The sequence below is a fragment of the Phocoena sinus genome, chromosome 5, assembly GCF_008692025.1.
Source record: "Phocoena sinus isolate mPhoSin1 chromosome 5, mPhoSin1.pri, whole genome shotgun sequence".
Taxonomy (NCBI): Eukaryota; Metazoa; Chordata; class Mammalia; order Artiodactyla; family Phocoenidae; genus Phocoena; species Phocoena sinus.
In genome coordinates, this window is record NC_045767.1 from 13902294 (window position 1) to 13925017 (window position 22724).

The 22724-nt window shown below is 41.8% G+C and overlaps 1 protein-coding gene and 1 long non-coding RNA gene across 2 annotated transcripts in view; both read right to left on the minus strand.

Moving 5' to 3' along the window:
* The window catches only part of LOC116754679, a 36649-nt gene extending 17837 nt beyond the window's left edge, over positions 1-18812 (minus strand). Inside the window, exons 1-2 of the long non-coding RNA XR_004350120.1 lie at positions 18705-18812; positions 17912-18079 (exon numbers count right to left, since the gene is read on the minus strand). This is a non-coding gene — a long non-coding RNA (uncharacterized LOC116754679). The remainder of the gene's footprint in view (positions 1-17911; positions 18080-18704) is intronic.
* On the minus strand, positions 6202-9460 carry LOC116754678 (14-3-3 protein zeta/delta-like). The gene is given in 3 exon segments (XM_032633541.1): positions 6202-7706; positions 7708-7927; positions 7930-9460. Coding segments are annotated over 3 exon segments (894 nt in total). The 5' UTR covers positions 8108-9460; the 3' UTR covers positions 6202-7210.
* Positions 18813-22724: the final 3912 nt, after the last annotated feature.

A 22724-nucleotide genomic window follows, 5' to 3' on the forward strand; every position in this document is an offset into this window, starting at 1 on the left:
TACCTTGAGCTGAGAACTTTTCATGATGTAAACAGTACACAGGAATCCAAGATAAAGAGGGAATTCAACTCTTATGTGTAAAGGCCTATTAATACCCACAAACTCAATATATACAATGAAACATACAATGAAAACCTAGTGTCATGCAACTATTCTTCCACGTACTGGTGGTAAAGTCATAGCTCCACTGCCACCACCAAAAAAAAAAAAAAAAAAACAAAGATGCATCTCAATACCATAATGGTGCAGCCAGAGTTCTATTTAACAGACTACAGCTGGCTAATACAGCAAGTTAGAATGTGGGTACTACTAGAGATAGTTTGAAGTACAACCCTCAAATGGAACACAGTTTTTCACAAGAATTCCTCTACCACAGAACTGCAATAGGAACCCCATTTGGCAGCTTCACAAACACATGGCCTAGGCCTAGAAGAGAACACAAGAGGATAAAAATAGTAATTATATGGAGTGGGAGAATTATAAGTGAAATATTTCTATATTTATTTCCCTCATTGTTATTTTAATGTAGATGTGATAAATAAATTAACAATTGTTGATGCGTTACTGTTTATCTTCTCTAATCACTATTAATAAATCACTATTTTGTCAAAAAGCAAATTTAAATATTCCTTAATGACAACTGAGTCAGTATTAACTGCTTCTATTGATGGAGATATTATACTTTACCAACATATTTCTTGGTCAAAAACTTCATTTGGGGGCTTCCCTGGTGGCGCAGTGGTTGGGAGTCCGCCTGCTGATACAGGGGACATGGGTTCATGCCCCGGTCTGGGAAGATCCCACATGCCTTGGAGCGGCTGGGCCCGTGAGCCATGGCCGCTGGGCCTGCACGTCCGGAGCCTGTGCTCCGCAACGGGAGAGGCCACAACAGTGAGAGGCCCGCGTACACCAAAAAAAAAAAAAAAAAAAAAACTTCATTTGCAGACATAGAAATAACATGAAGCATTGAGAGTCACATCCCAATTTCAGGCAAAGTATTTAATATAGTATGAAAACAGAATTAAATGTTTATTTATTTTAATAAATCAGAATGCACTGGGCATTCTGAAAAACATGAAATATGCAACAGAAGTCTCTGAGGCAGAAGGAAGGGAGAGGTTAAATCTGAGCGGGTGAAGATGCAAGAGAGAGAAGTGGGCAGGACCTGCTATGTGGGAATCTACTGGTGCCAGTGGCCAGGGTCTTTGCTGCCGTCTTCACTACCTCAGCCTGGGGGGCCTGGGCCTCCAGAAAGTGCACTGTGGTTAGTCCCAGGCACCTTCTCCCAAGGACAGCAGAGCTCTGTGGCAGAATGTACAAATGGAACACACACACACACACACACACACACACACACACACCCGCCCACTGCCCTGATCTGGGCCTCATGATTCTTTCACATTTTGATAGAGAGAGAAGGAAAGTAGTGACTAAAGGTGGGGCAGGGAGAATTATCACAAAGAGGATCCCAGGCTTCTGAAAAAATAGTCTGGGGGCTGAGAATGGGTGGAAACAACTGTTATCAGAGGGAAGGGCTAGAGACCAGCCCTGTGTCAGTGGGGAGAATCATGACCAAGAGAGGGAAATGGCAGAGAAAGGAAAAGATATAGACCCCAAAGAAAAACTGTGAGGACTTGCAGCCTTGCTGCTCTGCAGACAGAGAGACAGATGCTGCTGCCTGAGGGTTCTCAGTGAGGCTGTTCTCAGCCTGGCTGAGCTCATGCTATCCTGTCTGGCATGTCTCATGAGGATTTTCTTGTATGACCACAGCTGACTATCAAAGGATCTTAGCTCCCAGAGCATTTGTTAATGGTGATATATCTGTCCAAAAGACAGGTGCTCGAGTCCAGGCCAATGGGAAAAACTGAACTCACACATCTCTTTCAAAGTTTAAAAATATGACATTTGGAATCTGTACTGAAATCCAAGATGACTTTTTTTTAAACTTAATTTTCCAAAGAATGGCAGGGATCCTAGATGACAACTTTTCTCATTAATATTTTCACTAAAAGAATTAAGTTGGAAACAATTAGGAATTTCTCTTTTTATACTTTGGTTTGAGGTTTGGTGTTCTCCTTATTTTGAGGATAATTATTGGGTTTTACCTTTACACCTAATGAAAAGAAAAGAACAAGATCTATTTTAATTCTAGAATCTACCCTTACCCAAGAGTCAGTCAGATTTGTCCAAACCCTCGACCAGAATACATCCTTCAAGTCTTAAATGAGAGACTCTTGACATTTTGGGGTAAGGTTATCACTGATATCACACCTTAGCCCAAATACCACCTCCCCTGGCTGTATTTCCCTAGAGCTGCCTTAGTATGGTAGGCAGTAGTTTTAGAAATGGAGGCACTGTAGAAGAATTCTAGAAACTAGAAAATCTAGATAAGTGGTTAGTATTTGAGGAGATAAGCAGAATCTAAGTCCATAAACTTGAAAATGTAGAATGCTTTCATGTTGTTACACATTATAAAACAACAGCTCTCATATACTGAATGCTTACGTTGTGCTAAGCCTAACTCTGTAAGTATTCTAAGTGCTTCATCCCCCGATTCCCATAACCACCTGTAAACGTCATAGTGTCACCCCGTCTTACACTTAAGGAAACAAAGGCCTAGAGAGACCAGATCAAGGCCCAAGGCCACAGAGCTAGTAAGTGGCAGAGTCAGGATTTGAATCCCCTTGACACCAGAGCCTACTTGCTCAGCAACGAACCCTGCCCCATCAGTGTGAAACACTAGACACTCCAGGATTGTCTCTTCCAGTACGCTTCCCAGCCAGCATCTGCACCCCAACTCCTCTGCTCTGAATTGCATCCCCGCCCTTTGTGTTTTCAAAACCCTTTATCAGTTGTGTCCCAATAGGGACTGAACATTCCTTGAAGACAAGGTCCATGGCTTATTATCTTTATAGCCCCAGCACCTACCAGGGAGGCTGAGAGAGAGTAAGGGCTTACAGGATGTTGAAATAAGAGGTATCTAGGGAAGATGCCAGAATTAAACATTTATTATTCTCAGGTAAAATCTAATATTTATAATTTCATTTTACAATAATTGGCATTACTACAATTATTCTTTTTTATAATATAATATTGATAGTTTATATATAGGTATACCTCATTTCATCGTGCTTCATTTTATTCTACTTTGCAGATACCACGTTTTTCACAAGTTGAAGGTTTGTGGCAACCCTGCATTGTCGGATGATGGTTGCATTTTTTAGCAATAAAGTTTTGTGGGGTTTTTTTTGGCTGCATTGGGTCTTCATTGCTGTGCGCGGGCTTTCTCTAGTTGCAGCGAGCGGGGGCTACTCTTCGTTGCGGTGCGCAGGCTTCAGTAGTTGCAGCACACGGGCTTCAGTAGTTGTGGCGCATGGGCTCAGTAGTTGCGGTATGCAGGCTCTAGAACGCTTGGGCTTCCGCAGTTGCAGCACACGGGCTTCAGTAGTTGTGGCTCATGGGCTCTAGAGCGCAGGCTCAGTAGGTGTGGCACACGGGCTTAGTTGCTCCACAGCATGTGGAGTCTTCCCGGACCAGGGATTGAACCCATGTCCCCTGCTTTGGCAGGTGGATTCTTAACCACTGTGCCACCAGGGAAGTCCCAGCAGTAAAGTATTTTTTAATTAAGGTGTGTACATTGTTTTTTTAGACATAATACTATTGCACACTTAATAGACTATAGCGTAAACATAACTTTTGCATATATACTACAAAAGCAAAAAATTCGTGTAACTGGCTTTACTGAGATATTTACTTTATTGTGGTGGTCTGGAACTGAACCTGAAATATCTCTGAGGTATGTCTGTAGATGAGTTGATTCTATTTTCAAGTAATTCTGCTAGAGCTTTACAGCTGAGGTAGGCAGCTATAATATTTAAGGCATCAACAGTGTCCAAATGAAAGAATAAAAGAAAAGGATACATTGTATATTAAATAAAGTGGAACCAAATGCTAATTGTTGACTAAGGATGAAGGCCAAGATGTTACCGCCCACAGTGAATATTTTGAGAGCTCCCATTTTCATAGTCAGTGCTCTCCTTCCCCAACAGGAACACACTGTAATGTGCTTGCACACATCCCCCTAAAGGGAAGAGTCCCTGTCACCTCCTCTCTTCCACATTCCCTGTTACACTGGGCTTTCTCTTTCTGAAAGTACTCTTAGCCCTTAATTTCAGGAAGTTCCTAGCAAAACAGTCATAACATATAGAAAATGTGTGCTGGTGGAGATTCCCTAGGAACACAAAGAAGTTAGGAGCCTGGCTCCTAAGCAGGAGAGTAGGATAGCACAATGATAAATCTTGGCCCTACTGGCTGTTGATCTTGAACAAGTGACTTAACTTTTCTAGGTCTCAGTTTCCTCCTACGTAAAATGGAGGTGAAACTGCTCCTACTTCATAAGGCTGTTGGGAGAACTGGTGAGAAAATGTAGGTAAAACACTTCCTGCATTAGCTGACACATGGTAAGGACTCAGTAGGTGTCAGCTATTGCAGCCTATGGGGATTGCTGAGTGATAGCAGCCATGTCCCACTGGAGAACTGGCCTGTGGGCCAACTCTGGCACAGGTGCCAGCACTGGGGAATCTTGGTCCTCAACTGAGCCCTGCAATAACATGTCAGGGGGGTCCATGCAGTACAGACCGCCTGGGTGCAAGTGATCAGTTTTTAGCTGTGTGACTTGGGACAGTTGCTTAACCTCACTGTAGCTCAGTTTGCACATGTGTAAAGTAGTGATAATAATAGTACCTGACCCATACATTATTGCGAGGATTAAGTGAACGTGTGTGTGTGTGTGTGTGTGTGTGTGTGTGTATGAATTTATACACAAACATATATGAACAGGTCTGGCACATAACTGTATAAATTAGCTTCAGCCTTCACTTGCTACCCAACACCTCTGTGTTGAAGTAGACAGATAAATGACATTCTATGTGGTCACTGAAGGAAATTTAAAATATCTTGTTATATTTTTCAAATAATCTGAGAAATACTTTGCTCTGTATGTCTTTTGGAAGAAGCTGGAGACCAGCATATTGATAAGTCCCTTTCTGGTTTTAAAATATTTATTATTAAACTGAAAATGCCTTGAGCAGTATGTGACAATGCACAAGAATTCATAGTCTTCCTATAAAAGTCTGATTCTCCTGCCCCTAAGTATTTCAGAGACAGTGAAAGGGAAAGATCTAGCTTAGGAGAACTGTTTTGTCAAATAAAAATGGTCTCAAAAGTGTTTACAATTCTCATTTGATTATTCTCACTGCTGAAAAACAGTGGAAATGATTATAAGGACTTTAAATAAAACTTTCATTTTATGCAAAGGAAATGGTACAAGCTACACACTAAATTGTTCTCTAGTTTCTGAATTAAGTCAAGTAAAGTAAGGAAGCATCCAAGATAAGGCTGAAACACACCCTTCCTACTGGTGATCTGCCACCCCTGATAAAAAACTGTAATTGAAGCCAATCCTGGGCAAAGCAAGGTCCTGGCAAAATGTTCCATGTCTTTCTACAAATATTCACAGCAGGGTTGTACCAAGACATTTCGGCACTGTAGTGCTTTCTTGGTCACTAAGTATTTCTCTCTCTCTTTCTCTCCCCCTTTGTCTCTCTGTCTCTGTCTCTCACTCTCTGTGTCTCTCTGTCTCTATCTCTCTCCCTCTCAAACACACACAGCGTCAGTCACAGTGATGGTTTGGAGTGAAGATAAGAAAGAGAAGACAACAGCTTTTCATACAATTGACATGCAGAGGCCTGCTGTAAGTACCTAGATACCCAGCAGTAACCAGTTCTCCTCACCATCCCTCCCTGGCCAGTTTCCAGATATGAAGGAAACAACCCCTTCAAAAGATTATGTCGAAGATAGCCACAAAAAGAAAGGGAGGAAGGGAGGGAGGGAGGAAGGAAGGGAGGGAGAAAGGAAGGGAGGGAGGAAGGAAGGGAGGGAGGAAGGAAGGGAGGAAGGAAGGAAGGGAGGGAGGAAGCCACAATGTCCACCCAATCCTGCACGCTCCAGAATTCTTCAGAGTACAGTTGACCCTTGAACAACACAGGTTTGAAATGCATGGGCCCACTTATATACGGATTTTTAATAGTAGTAAATACTGCAGTGTAACACGATCCACAGTTGGTTCAAACCACAGATCCAGAACCGCTGATACAGAGGAAGTGGACACATATAGGGAGCACCGAATTTAAGTCATACATAGACCTTTTCTTTTGAAAAGTCCGTTCATAAAACTTTTATTCCACTTACATGAACTTAATACATGTGTTCTTAACAATTATGCTTGGATTGTTCATGAAAATCTCATAAGACATTAAACAAAGCTAGCCATCATCTCAAGTTATTTCCGTTAACTATTTTTGCAGCACATGCATGTTAGGCAAGTATCAAAAACAAAACAAAAAACAAAACAAAAAGCTAAAAAATGTTAAATACATGGGTTTTTTGTTTTACTGCTGCGCTTGATATATATGAAGTAATGAATATCAAGCAATTCATTTTTACTGCATCTTTACTTGTACATTTGTTCTTAGGTTGCCTAAAACATTTAAATACAAATAAAATGAGTGTAGCAAAAATAATGAAAGAAAACAGCAGGTAACTTTACAAATAATGGAACGTGAACCGTTTCCGCCCTTATCCAGAGTAAATTGGGTCACAACTAAAGGAACACTTCAGTAGCTGTAGTCAGTGGTGTGCACACTGAGACTGAGTATTCCACAGATAACACATGGTTTAACATGTAATATCCATGGGATATCTATTTCTACTATAGCCTTGTAAGTGCTCCAAACCTTAAAGTACCCACAGCTACACCTGTGACTAGAACCAATTATCCCTTTTATTCCCCACCAGGACAAACCAATATGTAGTCAGTTTTCTTTGCTTAGACATGGAAGCAGTTTTAACACTGGCCCTTCTGAAGCCAAAATGTACCCAAAGTACTATGCCAAACATTTATAACTTGTATAAAAATTCCACATCCCCATATTGGCCACCTCAAGATGAAAACAGATAACTCCCTAAATGTTAACTGGCTCTACTCCCCTAATATTAAACATAAAAACCACATGGGAAATATAGAAATTCAAATAGAAGTAACATAAACCTGTCATAAATCATAAACAAAAACTAGTTGTGGGACAGCATGGATGACAAACGGTCTACTGTGTCAATTTTAGAACGAGGCAGACGAAAGTTGGAAGGCAGGTTAATTTTCCTCTCCTCCTGCTTCAGCTTTGTCTCCTTGGGTATCCGATGTCCGCAATGTCAAGGTGTCTCTCAGTAACTGCATTATTAGTGTGCTGTCTTTGTATGACTCTTCACTTAATGTATCAAGTTCAGCAATGGCTTCATCAAATGCTGTCTTTGCAAGAGAGCAGGCTTTCTCAGGGGAGTTCAGAATCTCATAATAGAACACAGAGAAGTTAAGGGCCAGACCCAATCTGATAGGATGTGTTGGTTGCATTTCCTTTTTGCTGATTTCAAAAGCATCTTGGTATGCTTGCTGTGATTGATCCACAATCCCTTTCTTCTCATCGCCAGCAACAACCTCAGCCAAATAACGGTAGTAGCCTCCTTTCATTTTCAAATAGAAGACTTTGCTCTCTGCTTGTGAAGCACTGGGGATCAAGAACTTTTCCAAATGAGACAGTACATCATTGCAGATACCTCTTAGCTCGGTCTCAATTTTCTCTGTCTTCTCCAGCCATCTGCTGTTTTTTTTCAGCACCTTCCGTCTTTTTCTCAGTACTTGAGAGGACCCTCCAAGGTGACCTACAGGCTCCTACAACATTTTTATAAGCAACTGAGAGAAGATTCCTCTCCTCATTGGATAATTCAGCTACTTGCTCAGTTACAGACTTCATGCGGGCTGCCATGTCATCATCTCGCTCAGCCTGCTCGGCCACTTTGGCCTTCCGCACCACTCATTTTTATCCATGACTGGGTGTTCTGGCGGGCGCTTCCGGGCCGCCTCGGCTCGCAGCCCGGTGCCCGGGCCCGGCCTGCCCGCTGTGCCGCCATCCGGGTCAGGGAAAGCTGGGTGCCGCTGCCACAGCGCAGGGCGCAGAGGCTGCGCCGAGGAGCGGGCGGGAGAGGCAGCCATACATAGACTTTTGATTCCACCAGGAGGGTCCCCCAATTCCACCAGCCCCCTCCCGCCATTGTTGAAGGGTCAACTGTAGCATTTAACAAACCCCGGAAATATCAAACTACTAAAATTTTTCTGTTAGTGCTACCCAGATGCATGACTGTTGCATTTTAAGCTAGACTGGGGAGAATACTTGAAGAATCCTAAATTCTAGCTCCCCTAATAATGTCCTTTGTCTATCATCCAAATTTGCCCTCTGAGTCCCGGTGCTTAGTCCAGTTCCAGACAACTGATGTGCATGTCACGTATCACCTGTACTGGGGACAGCTCTGGACTCAGAGTGTCCCCCTGAGGCTTAGTAGGTGACAAGATAGGCCAGAACAAGGAGACCCAGAACCCCACAAATAGAGCCCAGGAGGAAAGCTGGTGATGGAGAAGGGTCCCAAAAGGGACGACTGGTCTGGACGATTCAATGTCTTGTTTACAACAGAGTAACTGAAAGTACTGTTGGACTAGAGGAATGACTGTGTGTGTGTCTGCAGGGGTAGGGGGAACAGCAGGGCGTTAGAGTCTGACAGGAGGGGACTTTTAAAAGCTGATACTTTCCCAGCCCACAGAAGAAGATCTGGGGTCCCAGGCAGCACACCAAGCCAGGGAGGGGACCATCTGAGGCCTGGTCATGGGAATGGCAAAAAACTAGTCACCAGTTATAGTGAAATGAGCCACATCAGATCCTTTCAAGAATTAGTGATGGTAGGGACTTCCCTGGTGGTCCAGTGGTTAAGACTCTGCTTCCACTGCAGCAGGCGTGGGTTCGATCCCTGTTCAGGGAACTAAGACCCCTCATGCCTCAGCACAGCCAAAAAAAAAAAAAAAAGAAAACATTAGTGACGGTATGGATAAACACATAAAACTATACATGGGAGGAAAACTCTAGTTTAAAAATTATAAGATTAGGTATCTAGTCTCATGTTTTCCCCTTACAAATTAAGTGACCTTCAACAAATCACTTGACCTCTCTCAGCCTAGTTTAGCTGCTTTAAATGGAGACAATAACCATCACACCTATTACACAGGGTTGTAAGGATCTGATGAAAGGACAGATGTGAAAGCAGTTTATAAACCACAGTGCTCTAGACTTGTGACATGGCTTCTTTCCTCCTTTGCTGCATATCCAAGGGATGCTCTGGACTTGCAAGAGGAAGAGTGGCTGACAATGTTAGGACTTTCACCATGGTAGGAAGTGGGGAAGCACCTGGACTGGGAAAGTATCAGAATCTGTGCAGCTCTTAAAAGCCTCCTCCTGGGGCTTCCCTGGTGGCACAGTGGTTGTGAGTCCGCCTGCCGATGCAGGGGACACGGGTTCGTGCCCAGGCCCGGGAAGATCCCATGTGCCGCGGAGCGGCTGGGCCCGTGAGCCGTGGCCGCTGAGCCTGTGCGTCTGGAGCCTGTGCTCCGCAACGGGAGAGGCCACAACAGTGAGAGGCCCGCGTACCGCAAAAAATAAAAAAAAAAAGCCTCCTCCTGCCAAACTCCAATGTCCTGCTGCACCCCACCACACCCTCACAAACATACACTGAGAGTCATTCCTCTAGCCCAATAGTATTTTCAATTATTCTGTTGTCAAATATGTGACTACTTTATTGTAGTTGAAACTGGAGGCATGGAGACCCCAAGGTCCAAAGATGTGCTTTCCTTGGCCTGCTGTTTGGCCTACAAAGGGTACCTCTGCTCCCTCCCCCACAAAAATTAGATATATGCTCTCTATATATTTATATATTTAAATATATATATATATTTAAAAATCACGAAATTCCCATAAAAAGTTTAGTTTTCTAACTTCTCTTGAAAAACCAAAAGATCTAGCAACACTGGGCCCAAATTCCCACAAGGCAACACAAACTTTAGGGAGCATAAGAATCACAGCAAGAGATCATTAAAACATAAGCTGCAAGACCCCATCCTCAGAGTTTCTGATTCCTTAGGTCTGGGATAGGACCGAACAAACAGCATTTCTAACAAGCTTCAGGTGATTTTGATGCTGCTGGTCAAGAGACCATACTTTGAGAACCACTGTGCTAGATCCTTGCATGGGCTGTTCCTGTTCAATAGGGATGCACACTCCAGTTTAACATAGCCCACACCACATCCTATGGTCAGTGACACAAGTATCTGTTGTCAACTATCATGCTTACTCTCTTGTTTCTCTTACACATGCAAAGTCACTTAACTAACCTAATATGCCTGACCTCTTAAGCATTCGAGTTACTAGCAACCTCTGCTACTTGAGGGCAAGAAACCTGCCTTATACACCTCCTTCTCCCTCTCCAACCCCTGTCTCTCTGCCTCTCTCAAACATACACACTCACCATCTTACACAGTATCTTACACATAGTGCTCAACTATGTTAGTTGATTTGAGTACCTGCATAAAGTCTGAATCCTTCAAGGCCTGAGCTTGAAGGACAGCAAGCCTTTCAAGCTAGGAACTGGTTTAGGCCTCCTTCCCTTTGTCTATTGGATCCTGATGAAAGAGCAGGTCAATGCTGCCTCAAATGTGGAGGTGGGAGACAAAGAACAAAGATCATTACACAGGATGAAGCATAAGCTCTCCTGAGACCCATTTCTCCTTTTTAGCTTCTCAGAATCAGTACTCAGCCCCAAATCCTCTAAAATTAGTTATCATTCAGGAATACTATCAGTTGAGCAATTCAACCAACTGCCTTCGCTAAGTGGTTTCACGATCATCAGCTTGAGGGCAGGGGAAGAGGCCTGGGTGATAAATCTAGATTCCCTCTAACTTTCTTTTCTATGAGCCCATTAATGACGACTTGGAACAAATTCTGGTACACATTTTGAAATCCACCAAAATGCAGGCCAGACTCCTCCCTAGTGTCTACCCCCAACCCACACATGCTCTGTCTTGTAGCCTTGGCCCTAAGCCATGGTTTGTGTAAAATGGCCTCAAATTTAATTTCCACTTAGAGTTTAAATGTTTCTCTCTTCAATAATGAAATATGGGCAGTTCATTCCAGAGAGCTGTAAAGAGTGTCAGTCTTTAAGGCCAAGAACTTTTATCCTTCTTTTACAAGCTGACAGCAAATGAAAAGAGTTTGTTTCACCAAAAGGGATACCAAGGTAATTTGTGAAGACCTGACCTCATTAAAATATTCTTGAAATGTGACCAAAAAGGAAGAAACATCTAAGCAAACTGTTGGAGGCCTATCCTATGTCAAAAAGTGGCCTCAAAGCAGTATTATTATCACTTCCATTTTATGAAAAAGGGCCCTGAGACTTATAACAAGCTCCCCAGGATTATACAGCTGTAATCAAAGACAGAATCAAACTCACTCTCAAGCCCACAACATCCCCATTACCAATTTATCTTCACCATCCATACGTCTTATACCAAGGGCACATCTTCCCTCTAAACTGTCTCTAAAACGCTTAAGAACTCAGAGGCTAAAGATGGCCCCAAACTCAATACATAAAATAGAAGACCCCGTGGTAATTGCTTCTTAAAACTAGAAGAGAGAAACAAAATGAGCACACAGTGAATCAGAGCAAAGATATGCAAACGCATTTTTATAAGTGACAAATGATTCCCAGACTAGAAAGGCTTTGCTTGAATGTAATAACAAATCTCAAGAAAACAGATCCCTCAGAAGGAGATTGCGAGGTAGCAGCAAAGGTATAAGAGTCTGAGAAAAGTCATCAAAGCCCATCAAGCAGCCTCCAAGGACAGTCCTGGCTGGCTGGTCCAATCCTTAATAAAGGGAGATGCCCAAAACCTGTCAATGTCAAGAAGCCCAAAAGCCATGACGGGAAAGACCAGTAGATTTGAGCACATACAAATTAAATTAAAGGATGCCTTATAAAAGTCAAAAGGTGAATGAACATAGAAGAGGAGGAGATATTTGAACACATGTCAGAAAAAGGGTTAATATTACTACTACTATAAGCATGCTCCCTCCCGCCAAAAAATGATCAAGGAAAAACAATCCAACAGAAAAAATGAACAGGAGAGGAAATGAATAGACAAATCATGGAACAGGAAATGTAAATATCTCAAAAACACACAGAAAAATTCTCAACTGCACCTGTAGTCAGGAAACATGCAAATCAAAACAAAGTTGCACTGTTTCTACTGACCAAAGTGCCAAAAAAAAAAACCCAAAACCTAAAAATATCAGTATTAGAACTAATGAGGGTATAGGGAAACAGATACTGTCCCATGATTCTTGGGGATATGAAAATGCTACACAATCCTTGGAACATTATTTGGTCATGTACTGATTTAAAAATAAGTATGACCTCTGACCTCAAATCCCGCTTTGGAGAATTACATATTGAGGCATTTTAAGTGGCAAAAAACAGCCTCAACATTCATCAACAGAGGAATAATTGAATAAATTCTGGACCTCCATATAAATATTGTAGTTATTGAAAAGAACAAAAATAGCATTATTTGGAAGATAGCAAGAGGCAGTGGACTTGAGAGCCACATTGTCCAGTTCAAATTGCTGCTCCCATTAACTGGGCAACCTTGGGCAAATTAGTCACATCTCAGTTGCTTGTCTATCCACTGGGGATCACAGTACCTACCTTGTATGGTAGTTGTGGGGTCAATGAGATAAAGCATAGGGCCTGGCATCCAGCAAATACTGGATATTCTGTTGGGGGAGCAGGGAAGAACTGTACAAATTGTATAGCATAGATATATTTTAGTTAAAAGTGTATATATGTTTTAAAGCACACTATGTATGTGTGTGTGGTGGTGAGAGGAAAGGAGAAGGTTTTAGCTCTTCCTCTGCATGTCTCTGTGTTGCAAGGAACATGTATTGCCTTTATAGGTTGGAAGACTAATCCTGTAACACTTTTTGAAAGTGGCCTGCTGAGAGTGCTAGCAGGGGTGGAGGCTACGAAAGCATAATTAAAGATCGGGAAGTGAGTCTGGAAGCTGGGAAGTTTGGTGGGTCTGGAGCGCAGAGGGCGTTGTGGAGGCAGCAGGTATAGCAGGTATAAGGCTGGGGGTAGTAAAGGAAGGACTGCGTGTTCTCGGAGGAGGAGCGTGGACTTTCTCCAGATATTCATGGAAAGTTCTTTGGAAGAAAGGAATGCAAAGTATTGGCTGTACTAGGGCAGTCTGAAAGATGTACTCTGCCCCTTCACCAAAACAAAAACTTTCAGTAGCTCCCTCTCATAGGGATAAAGTCCAGACCTACTTAGTTTAGGTCTGTGAGTCTGATAGCCAGGCTTCTCATTCCACCTTTCCCCAACCTTACTGAACTACTTGTAGTTCTTAGAAGGTTCTGCTCTCTCCAGCTGACCTTTGCTCAGGCTGCAGCTTCTGCCAGCAGTGCCCCCCACACCTTTCCTTGTTCTGCCTGGCTAACTCTTCAGAGTTCAGCTCAAATAATCCTAACTCCTGGGAAGCTCACCTTGATCCCCCGAGGCTCAGTTTCCCTTCTAGGTCCTCCTACATCACCCTGGCATGAACCTAGAAAGAGAACTTTTGACATTGATCTGTAATTGTCAGTTTATTGTCTGCCTCTCCAACTAAACTGCTGGTGCTTAATAGTATTACTTGTTGATTCTTCAGTACCTAGCACAGAACACAAAACAAAGTCAGAAATCTATAAATATTTGTTAAATAAACAAATGTCTTGAAACATAGAAGGCATCTTACTCTTTCCCCATTTTTGTATTCCATGTTTTCCCAAAAAGTTTCTCACTTAATGCCCTATCCTATGTGTGCTAGCCCAGAGGCAGAAAATCCACAACAGATCATATTACTACGAGTCTGGGTCCATGTGACAGCTATATTGCTCACTGAAAACTAATAAATTAGTATAGGGATTTTACAGTCTTATACTTTCATTAACGTAAGTTCTGCCCTGGAGGAAAAAATCTCCATGTGCTGGCAAAAGCTGACATCTGAGCATTTAAAACAAAAGGGCCACAACTCTGAACTATGGTAAATTACTAAGGTAAAGACCTCTTGGGAGGCCTTCTCTGGCTACATCTGGACCTTGAGTCATTCATTCATTCAAATATGTAATAAACCCCCACTAAATGGCAACCTTCATTCCAAGCACTGAGGATATAGCAGGGAACAAGACAGACGAGCCCTACCCACCATGGAGTCACATTCTAGTGGGGGTTAGCAGAGGGCCAAATAATAAACATGTGAAAAATTAGAGAGTTTCAGGCAGTACTAAATACTGTGAAAACAATTAAGCAGGATAGGAAATGATTAAAGTTGGGGAGAAGGGATGACAGCTCTTTAGATGTGTGGTCAGGATAAAAGGCTTCTCTGAGGGATGGACATTTGAGCTGCAACCTAAGTAATGAGAATGAATCAGCCATGAGAAAATCTGGGAGCAGAGAATTCCGGGCTGGAAAAAGAGCAAATGCAAAATCTCAAAGGTAGAAATGAGCTTGGTGCATTCAAAGAAAGATAGAAAACCAATTTGGCTAGAACATAATGAACAAGGAATGTGAGTTAAGAGCAATCAGAGGGTAGATGTACAACAGATCATAAGGGCCATGATGAGGAGCTTGGATTTTATTCTAATTGCAAGGGAAAGACGTTAGGGAAGTGATAGTCTGATTTATATTGTTAAATGGCTAATGATTGAGAATAAATTCTAGGAAGGCAAGAGTGGAAACCCAGGAGCCAGACAAGAGGCTATTGTCATGGTCTAAATGAGAGCTGCTGATGGCTTGTACCAGGATGGTAGCAGTAGACATAGTGAGAAGTGGTCCATCAAATTTGGGATCATATTTTGGAGGTAGGATCAACAGGACTTGATCTTCGATTGGATGTTGCAGGCAAGAGAAAAAAGAAGAATCAAAGTTGTGATCTTTTGGTTCTTCTCATCAGGAATTCCTGCACCTGCTTGCCAATAAAAATTTATGTTCTGCCGGAGAACCTCCTTTCAGTAACCATAACAAAGTCAAAGCCAGTCAAAATTTCCGCTAGTGTATGACAATATTTGAATTATGCATGCCAATTTATGACAGAGGATTCAAGAACAGTTTATTCTTCATTAAACTGAAGCTTTAAGCTCCTGATTTTTTTTTTTGTAATCTAAAAAGCAGCTCATTTTCTAAAGACCCAAGTTGCTTACAAAACAAAGATTCGTGCTTTATAATCTTATTGTCTCATATGAGGGCCATATTTTATATCATTGTTTTATGAATGTTAAAAGGCTTAGCAGGCCAAGTAACTTACAGAACAGGAAGAAACAGAATGGCACGCCTGATCTCCTTACAATCAACCCCTAATGTATTCATTCACCTTCTATGAAACTCTGGCAACAATGTGTCTTGAAGAACTAGCTGTTTAAGGCTACAGAGCAATTCTCTTTCTCCTGAACTTAACTATGCTGATGTTTCATATATTGCCCAGTAACAGTCCTTTAGAAAATAACATTTTGAAAACAAACTACACTCATTAGGATGTACAAATCTATGAAATATACACAAAATATTATTAGAAAAATAACAGGTAGGATTGAATGTAATTTCATGGCTAAAAAAACATAGGAAAATTCACAGTATTTGTGGTGTTAATAGGCACAGCACTGTTAAGGACTGAGAACGTTTAGGGGACTCAGTAAACCACATCCCTCTTCCTACCAAGTTGTGAGCCAACTGAAAAACAGGAAAAAAGTAGACAGCTGAGAACTGTCGCTCTTCCTGATAAAGCTGACGCTGGAGGCGAGATGGCGCCAGTGGGCCTCCCAACACTGAACCCTAGGACAAGGCAGACTTACCACTGGGTTGCTGACTGGCAGAACGGGATTACAGAAACTCTCCCCTCCACCTACTCCAAAGACTTGTCCCTGTAAATTCTGCAGCATAAAGGAATAGACTAGAAGTCATGATTCCTGATGGCAGCCTGGCCCCAAGGGTAAGACTGGCCAAAGGGCTGAGCTTTCTCATGCAGCTTCTCACTATGTAGTATCTTACTCAATGGGGAAGAGGAAAGGCTGGCCCAAGACACCAGGAATGTTAATAAAACCCCCTGCAACTTACACCACATTCCCCATATAATTTTATTCTCTTAACCTAGTAATCTCCAAACTGGAATAAACCTACCCTGGGATTCTACTTTCCAAGAGGAATACAAGCACAGATAATTTTAAGGAAATCAATTCCATTTATTCAACTTTCACCTACTCCTTCCTAAAGTTGAGCTGTCTAAAATATGACTGAGGTTGAGATTTCACAACAATTCAATTTTTCCAATTCTATTTTAAAATCAGTCTTTTCTCACTTATAAAAGACAGGCATCCTCTCACCCATCCCAGATATTACTATGACAATTTGCTCCCATGTGCAAAAAGCCTCTAAGGCACCGTACAAAGGAACAATTCTAAATATTGATGTCAATATTTAATTTAATCAATGCATTATAAGTAGCAGGAGGATTTCCTGGCTTTCCTTATCTTAAATATATTTCTATTAAGAGAAAAGCATGGTGCTAGAAATTGGGTATTCTGGTCTGTACGGGAATGTTCTGAGTTCAGATAATTGCAGAGCAGGGTGGCAAGAGTTACGATCATTTTTGTCTAATGCCATTTCCTGATGGTGTCAAACAATACTGTTGAGATAGCAAAAAGAAATTCTGTAGGAGGTTGAGCCCTATTTCATGTGGGTAACAAACCCACAGCAAAGTTTCATGCTCCAGCTATCTCTCTCAGAATTCAAAGATGGAATATATGTAGAAAACATTCTGGGAAATACCAGTTACAAGGCACATGTGCTCAGTAATGAGAGAGAACTTGGTGCCATCCTCCTGTGTCTCAACTGCATATTTCAGATGATTTCAAGGAAAAGGATGTTAAAAAAATTCCAAATTTCCTTCTAACAGATCATTATATTACATGTAAAAGGAACATATATCACAGATACATTAATGTTTTGTAGTGCTTTTTGAACAATTATTCAGACTCATGGGAGAAAATATTTTCACTAGTTTTTACCTGAAGATTATTGAATATAGTAAGTCTATACTTGTTTTCTTACCCAAACACTTCTGCTTATTATTTGTTAACCACTTCTCACCTCATTATTCATTCCTATCTTTTATGTAATAAACTTAGATTTAGATATATAATTTTCTATTGTAAATAATGCATTGAACATCATTTATTCATCTTTTGTAAGCCCTGCACCTAACAGTCCCCCAACTTGTTTTCTTATTGTGTCCTAGGAGGAAATTACATTCATGAACTAACTGGAGAAGAGGAGCTTCATCCATTTCATTAAGAGACATATTTCCAGGAAAATTTTAGTTCTCTTTAGCAATTATTTGGAAAAATTTGTAATGTACTTAAGATTAATTATGTATTACTACTAATAATTGTAAAAATAACTCAATCCAAAAGAAATTTTTGGCATTTAGAACCTTTTGGTGGTAGAAATTTTTTAAAATTATAAACAATTTTTTGACTGCCACAAAGACTGATAGGGTAAGCAATAAAATACATTTGAGCATAAAATATATTTTTAAGACTTCTGTGGGGAAGTAGAATAAAAACACAAATTCAAAGAGAAAAAAAGAGCAATGTAAAATTTCTGTAAATATGGATGACGGTGAGTATTCAATTTCTATGGGATTTAATTTCACTAAATGCATTTTTAAGTGCTATAACCCTTTATACTTTAAAATATTCATATTTAGATTACACCAGAAATTACATCTTTTGCAACTAAGGTCAAAAAATTTTACATGTGAACCTAAAAATTATTTTGGGTGGTATGTCATTAAAAATGTATGAAGACCATTGCTTTGACCCTTTCAGCTTACCCACTGAGATCACCTTAGGACATGGTTATCCCCCTTGGGTAAGAAGTCAGCAGTCAGTTAGCGTAGTCCTGCTCCCATCTTCATAAGGCTACTTCAATACTGATTTCAGCTCTTTTGTGGAATCTCAGGGGGCCACTGGTAAAGGGTAGGTGTTGTTCCCAGAATGCCCTGAATGGGTCAGAACAATACATCAATTAAATCAGCTCCCATGCTATTCTGTACGCAAGGCTATAATTCACAACCTGTTCTATTGCCACCTCAAATTATGTCTCACTACCTTGTTCAACATTATCAGAAGTTCTAAAAGAAGATCAAATGATAACATAAAAATACTCTAAAAACTAAAAGCCAAAAAGACATCCTCAATCTGATTATGACCCCTTTCCAATATGAATTTTCCAGCAAGAAATGAAAAGTTCAGACATTACATTATCTTATTCTTCTGAATTACAGCCCAAAGTAATCAGTACCGACTTCATGTTAAAGTCCAAAATTATTAACTTCCAACTTGTTAACACTCTTGCGCTTGTGGATTAAAGTTCAAACAACAGGTTTTTTCACTCCATGGCAGTGAGCTTAGCTCCCAAGCCTGAAGCTCCCCTTCCCGCAGAGCGCCTATCCTGTTAAGCTTACCCCAAGCCTCCCTTGTCCTGGGCAGGCCCCCCTGGCATGGGCAGACACCTGTGAAACTTGTGGTATGAAGCAGCAGAGTAGAAAGCACACTTTCTGTGGGCGGCCTGGCTCTCATGAGAAAGGAGAGAGGAAGAAGGTGGGCTGCACACGCCAAACTTACACATCAGGAAACTTGTTAGAAGCGCTGGAATGAGGTATCGAGTGTTATGTTAGTGGCACCCCCTCCATACTTTAAGAAACATCTGATGTGGGAAAGAAGTGTTTTCCCCTAAAATAGAGAAATAGAACAGAATTACAAGAAACAGTCTATCTTATTTAAGAAATATTTATTGAGCTCAAATTTCTAAGCTACATTTGCTGAGAGATTCCTAAGTGAATCAGAGCTGGATGCTGCCTAACAACCAACCACTAACATTTGTAACATAGTCATATATGTCAATGCCATATATTTTAGGTTTCTGTTACAGCAGTGCCCTACTTCCGGTACCAATTTTTCTATTACTATCGATCAGGCTTTATTTGCTACCAAACAACCACAAATATCTCAGTGACTTAGAACAGCAGAAACGTATTTCTCACTCATACAACCATGTGTATTAGCTAAGGACTCTTTTCCACTTTGTACTGACCCTAGGACCCTGGCTGATGGAAGCAGCCACCATGTGGAACATTGTTGGGGTGGTAGATTAAATAAGGCCACAAGTTCTTTGTCACTCTTCCCCCCAATCCCCATCAAGAGATGGAGTTTATTTACCCTCCCCTTGAAACTGAGTTGCCCATGTGACTGCTTTAACCAATAGAATGTGTTATTTCCAAGCCTAAGTCTTACAAACACCTGGAAGCTTTTGCTTTTTGAAGAGTCCTGAGCCACCATGTAAGAAGTCAGGCTACTCTGCAGGAGAAGCCATTTAAACTGAGGCCCTGCAATAACACTGGAAAAAGAAAGGCTCAGCCATTCTAGCATCCCCATCGAGCCTCCAGATTACTCCAGTCCAACAATACCTGGCTGGAACCACATGAGAGACACCAAGCAAGATTACACAACTGCCCATGAGCCCATTCAACCCACAAAACCATTGATGATAATAAAATGGTTACGGTTTTAAGTCACTAAGATTTGGGATAGTTTGTTATGCAGCAGTAGGTAACTAAAACTTTCTGTCACTGTGCCAGAAGGAAAGAGCATGAGAAACTGTGCACGGGTTCTTAAAGCTTTTGCTCGCAAGTGACACAGATCACTTCAATCACACTTCAATGGCCATGCTCAGTTGAAAGGAGGGAAATGCAAGTTGGCTACGTGAGAAAAGAAATGGAAAAGAGGGCTTCCCTGGCGGTGCAGTGGTTAAGAATCCGCCTGCCAATGTAGGGGACACGGGTTCGAGCCCTGGTCCGTGAAGATCCCACATGCTGCGGAGCAACTAAGCCCGTGCACCACAACTACTGAGCCTGGGCTCTAGAGCCTGCGAGCCACAAGTGCTGAAGCCTGTGTGCCTAGAGCCTGTGCTCCACAACAAAAGAAGCCACCGTAGGGACTTTCCTGGTGGCACAGTGGTTAGGAATCCGCCTGCCAAGGCAGGGGACACGGGTTTGAGCCCTGGTCTGGGAAGATTCCACATGCCACAGAGCAACTAAGCCCCCACACACCACAACTACTGAGCCTACGCTCTAGAGCCCGTGCTCTGCAATGAGAAGCCACCGTAATGAGAAGTCCGCGCACCGTGATGAAGAGTAGCCCCTGCTCGCTGAAACTAGAGAAAGCCCGCATGCAGCAACGAAGACCCCACGCAGCCAAAAATAAATAAATTAAATAAATAAATTTATTAAAAAAAGAAAAGAAATGGAAAAATTTGTTGGGTAGTATGGATACCTCCAGAGAGGGGTCAGGCCTAGAGAGGTACATCTTCCATAGAGATGACAAGTCAATCAGTAAGCAGCGGATTACATTTGTAAGGGAAAGGCAGGGAAGTCATCAATGGATTTATGGAGGCCTTTGAGTGCCAACTGAGTTTCTGAGATAGCTGAGGACCACTGGAGATAGGTATCTGAGTAAAGGAAATCAGTATACAGGACTAGTCCCTTCATGTAGTAATGAAGGAGGGAAAGACAGAGCAGGCCACCAGTCTGAAAGTTACTACAGTATTCAAAACAAGAGTATCCTACTGGGAGAGACTTTTCCTGTGGGGAGTGGGGGGGGCTTCAAGTGTGAAGTTGAGATGCTTATTTTATCAAGGATATAAAAGAAAATGTTTACTGGGTCCGTGAGCCATGGCCGCTGAGCCTGCGCGTCCGGAGCCTGTGCTCCACAGTGGGAGAGGCCACAACAGTGAGAGTCCCGCGTACTGCAAAAAAAAAAAAACAAAGAAAGAAAATGTTTAATTCTCATGGCAGAATGTTAATTACCTACCCACCATTTCCCACCCTACTCCCCTGACAACAGAACTTCAGTACGGCTTAGTTCCTCTCTTCCCTCCAAACCAATCAGGAAAAAGAAAACTATACACACATAATTCAGTACCAAGGTAAATCCCAACTGGTCTAAGCCAGTGGTTCTTAACCAGCACCATTTCTCTAGGGAGTGTGTGTGGGATGGAGGGGAAGAGGGTTTTTTTTTTTTCTTTTTTTGGTGTCACAATGCCTTGGGTTGCTATTAAATTTAGTAGAAAGGCACCAGAGATGCTAAATGACCTGCAACGCATGCCACAGTCCTGTATAATAACTGTCAAAAGCCAGATAAACACTAACCAATCATGGTAATCCCATGCTCCTTGTCAGTCACTGTTTTAGGGACTAGCTAGCAACCCAATTCTGGTAAATAAGATATAAGGAGTGGCCAGCTATGAAGCCTCTGGGGTGGTTTCTTCCTGCCTATCGATGTTGTCCCAACCATATGACACCTGGGACTGCTACAGCCATCTTCTCCCTAAAACCAGTGTCTTCCCAAGCTCCCTGTTTCCATTATTGCCACTTCCATTTCCTTTTACCAGGTCCTGAAGCAATTTTGACTTCTCTTAACCATTAACCTTAGGATGACCACTTGAGGTTGGCTTAGGACAGTCTAATTTTACTCCTATTCTCCCAGTGTAATTAACAGTGCCCCCTTTAACTTCGGAAAGTATTCTAGATTGGAGGAGTACAGACTATACATGGTCATTACCCCAATTAAATCTTGTTCACATCTGCCTCAAGAAAATACCTCTAAAGCAGGGGTCAGCAAACTATGGCCTATAGGCTGTTTTTGTACCTCTGGAAAGTGGGGAAAAAGAAAAAGTTTTTTACATGTTTAAATGATTGAAAAAAAGTTAACGGGACTTCCCTGGTGGTCCAGTGGTTAAGACTCCACACTACCAATGCAGGGAGCATGAGTTCAACCCCTGGTTGGGGAACTAAGATCCTGCATGCTGGGCAGCACAGCCAAAATAAAATTTTTTTAAAAAGTTAAAAGAATATTTCATGATATCTAAAATTATATCAAATTAAAATTTCAGTGTCCAAAAATAAAGTTTTATTGGAACACAGCCAAGCTCATTCCTTGAAGTATTGTCTATGGCTGCTTTCTCACTACAAGACAGAGTTGAGTAATTATGATAGAGAACACTTAAAATATTAATGTTTGGCCCTTTGAAGAGAAGCTTGCAGACCCCTGCTCTAATGCTGTCATTAGTCCTGCGTTCCCTCACTTCCCTTACTCCTTGCACCAATATGGTAGCCTACAACTGGTTTCCCATTCTTTTCCCCACTCCAATCTTTCATACCAATTCTAGTAGAGAACTCTCTACAGAAGAGTTTTGATCCTGTCACTTGCCTCTTCCATATCTTCAGAGGCTCCTCCAAAACCGGCAATATGAAGTCCAAGCCTAACCCTCGATACTTAAGACTCCAACCTCAAGTCTTCCAGACTGTTCCTCTTCACTACTTAAAGCCAAAATGGACCACTTGCTGTTTCCCTAATTAGCATACCATACGCCCCCACTGCTTGCCCACGTCTCTCCTCCATCCCATCAGTTCCTCAAGATAAAACGAAAACTGTTACTCCCTTGATAAACCTTCATTCGCCACAAGGGTAGTTCACACGCGGGCGGGGACTAGCGACACAAAACAGACTGAGGCGAGAAGGAGCACATCAGATGACTTGAGAGCGTGAGGTGAGGGGTTCAGAATGAGGCTTCAGAGGTGACATTTA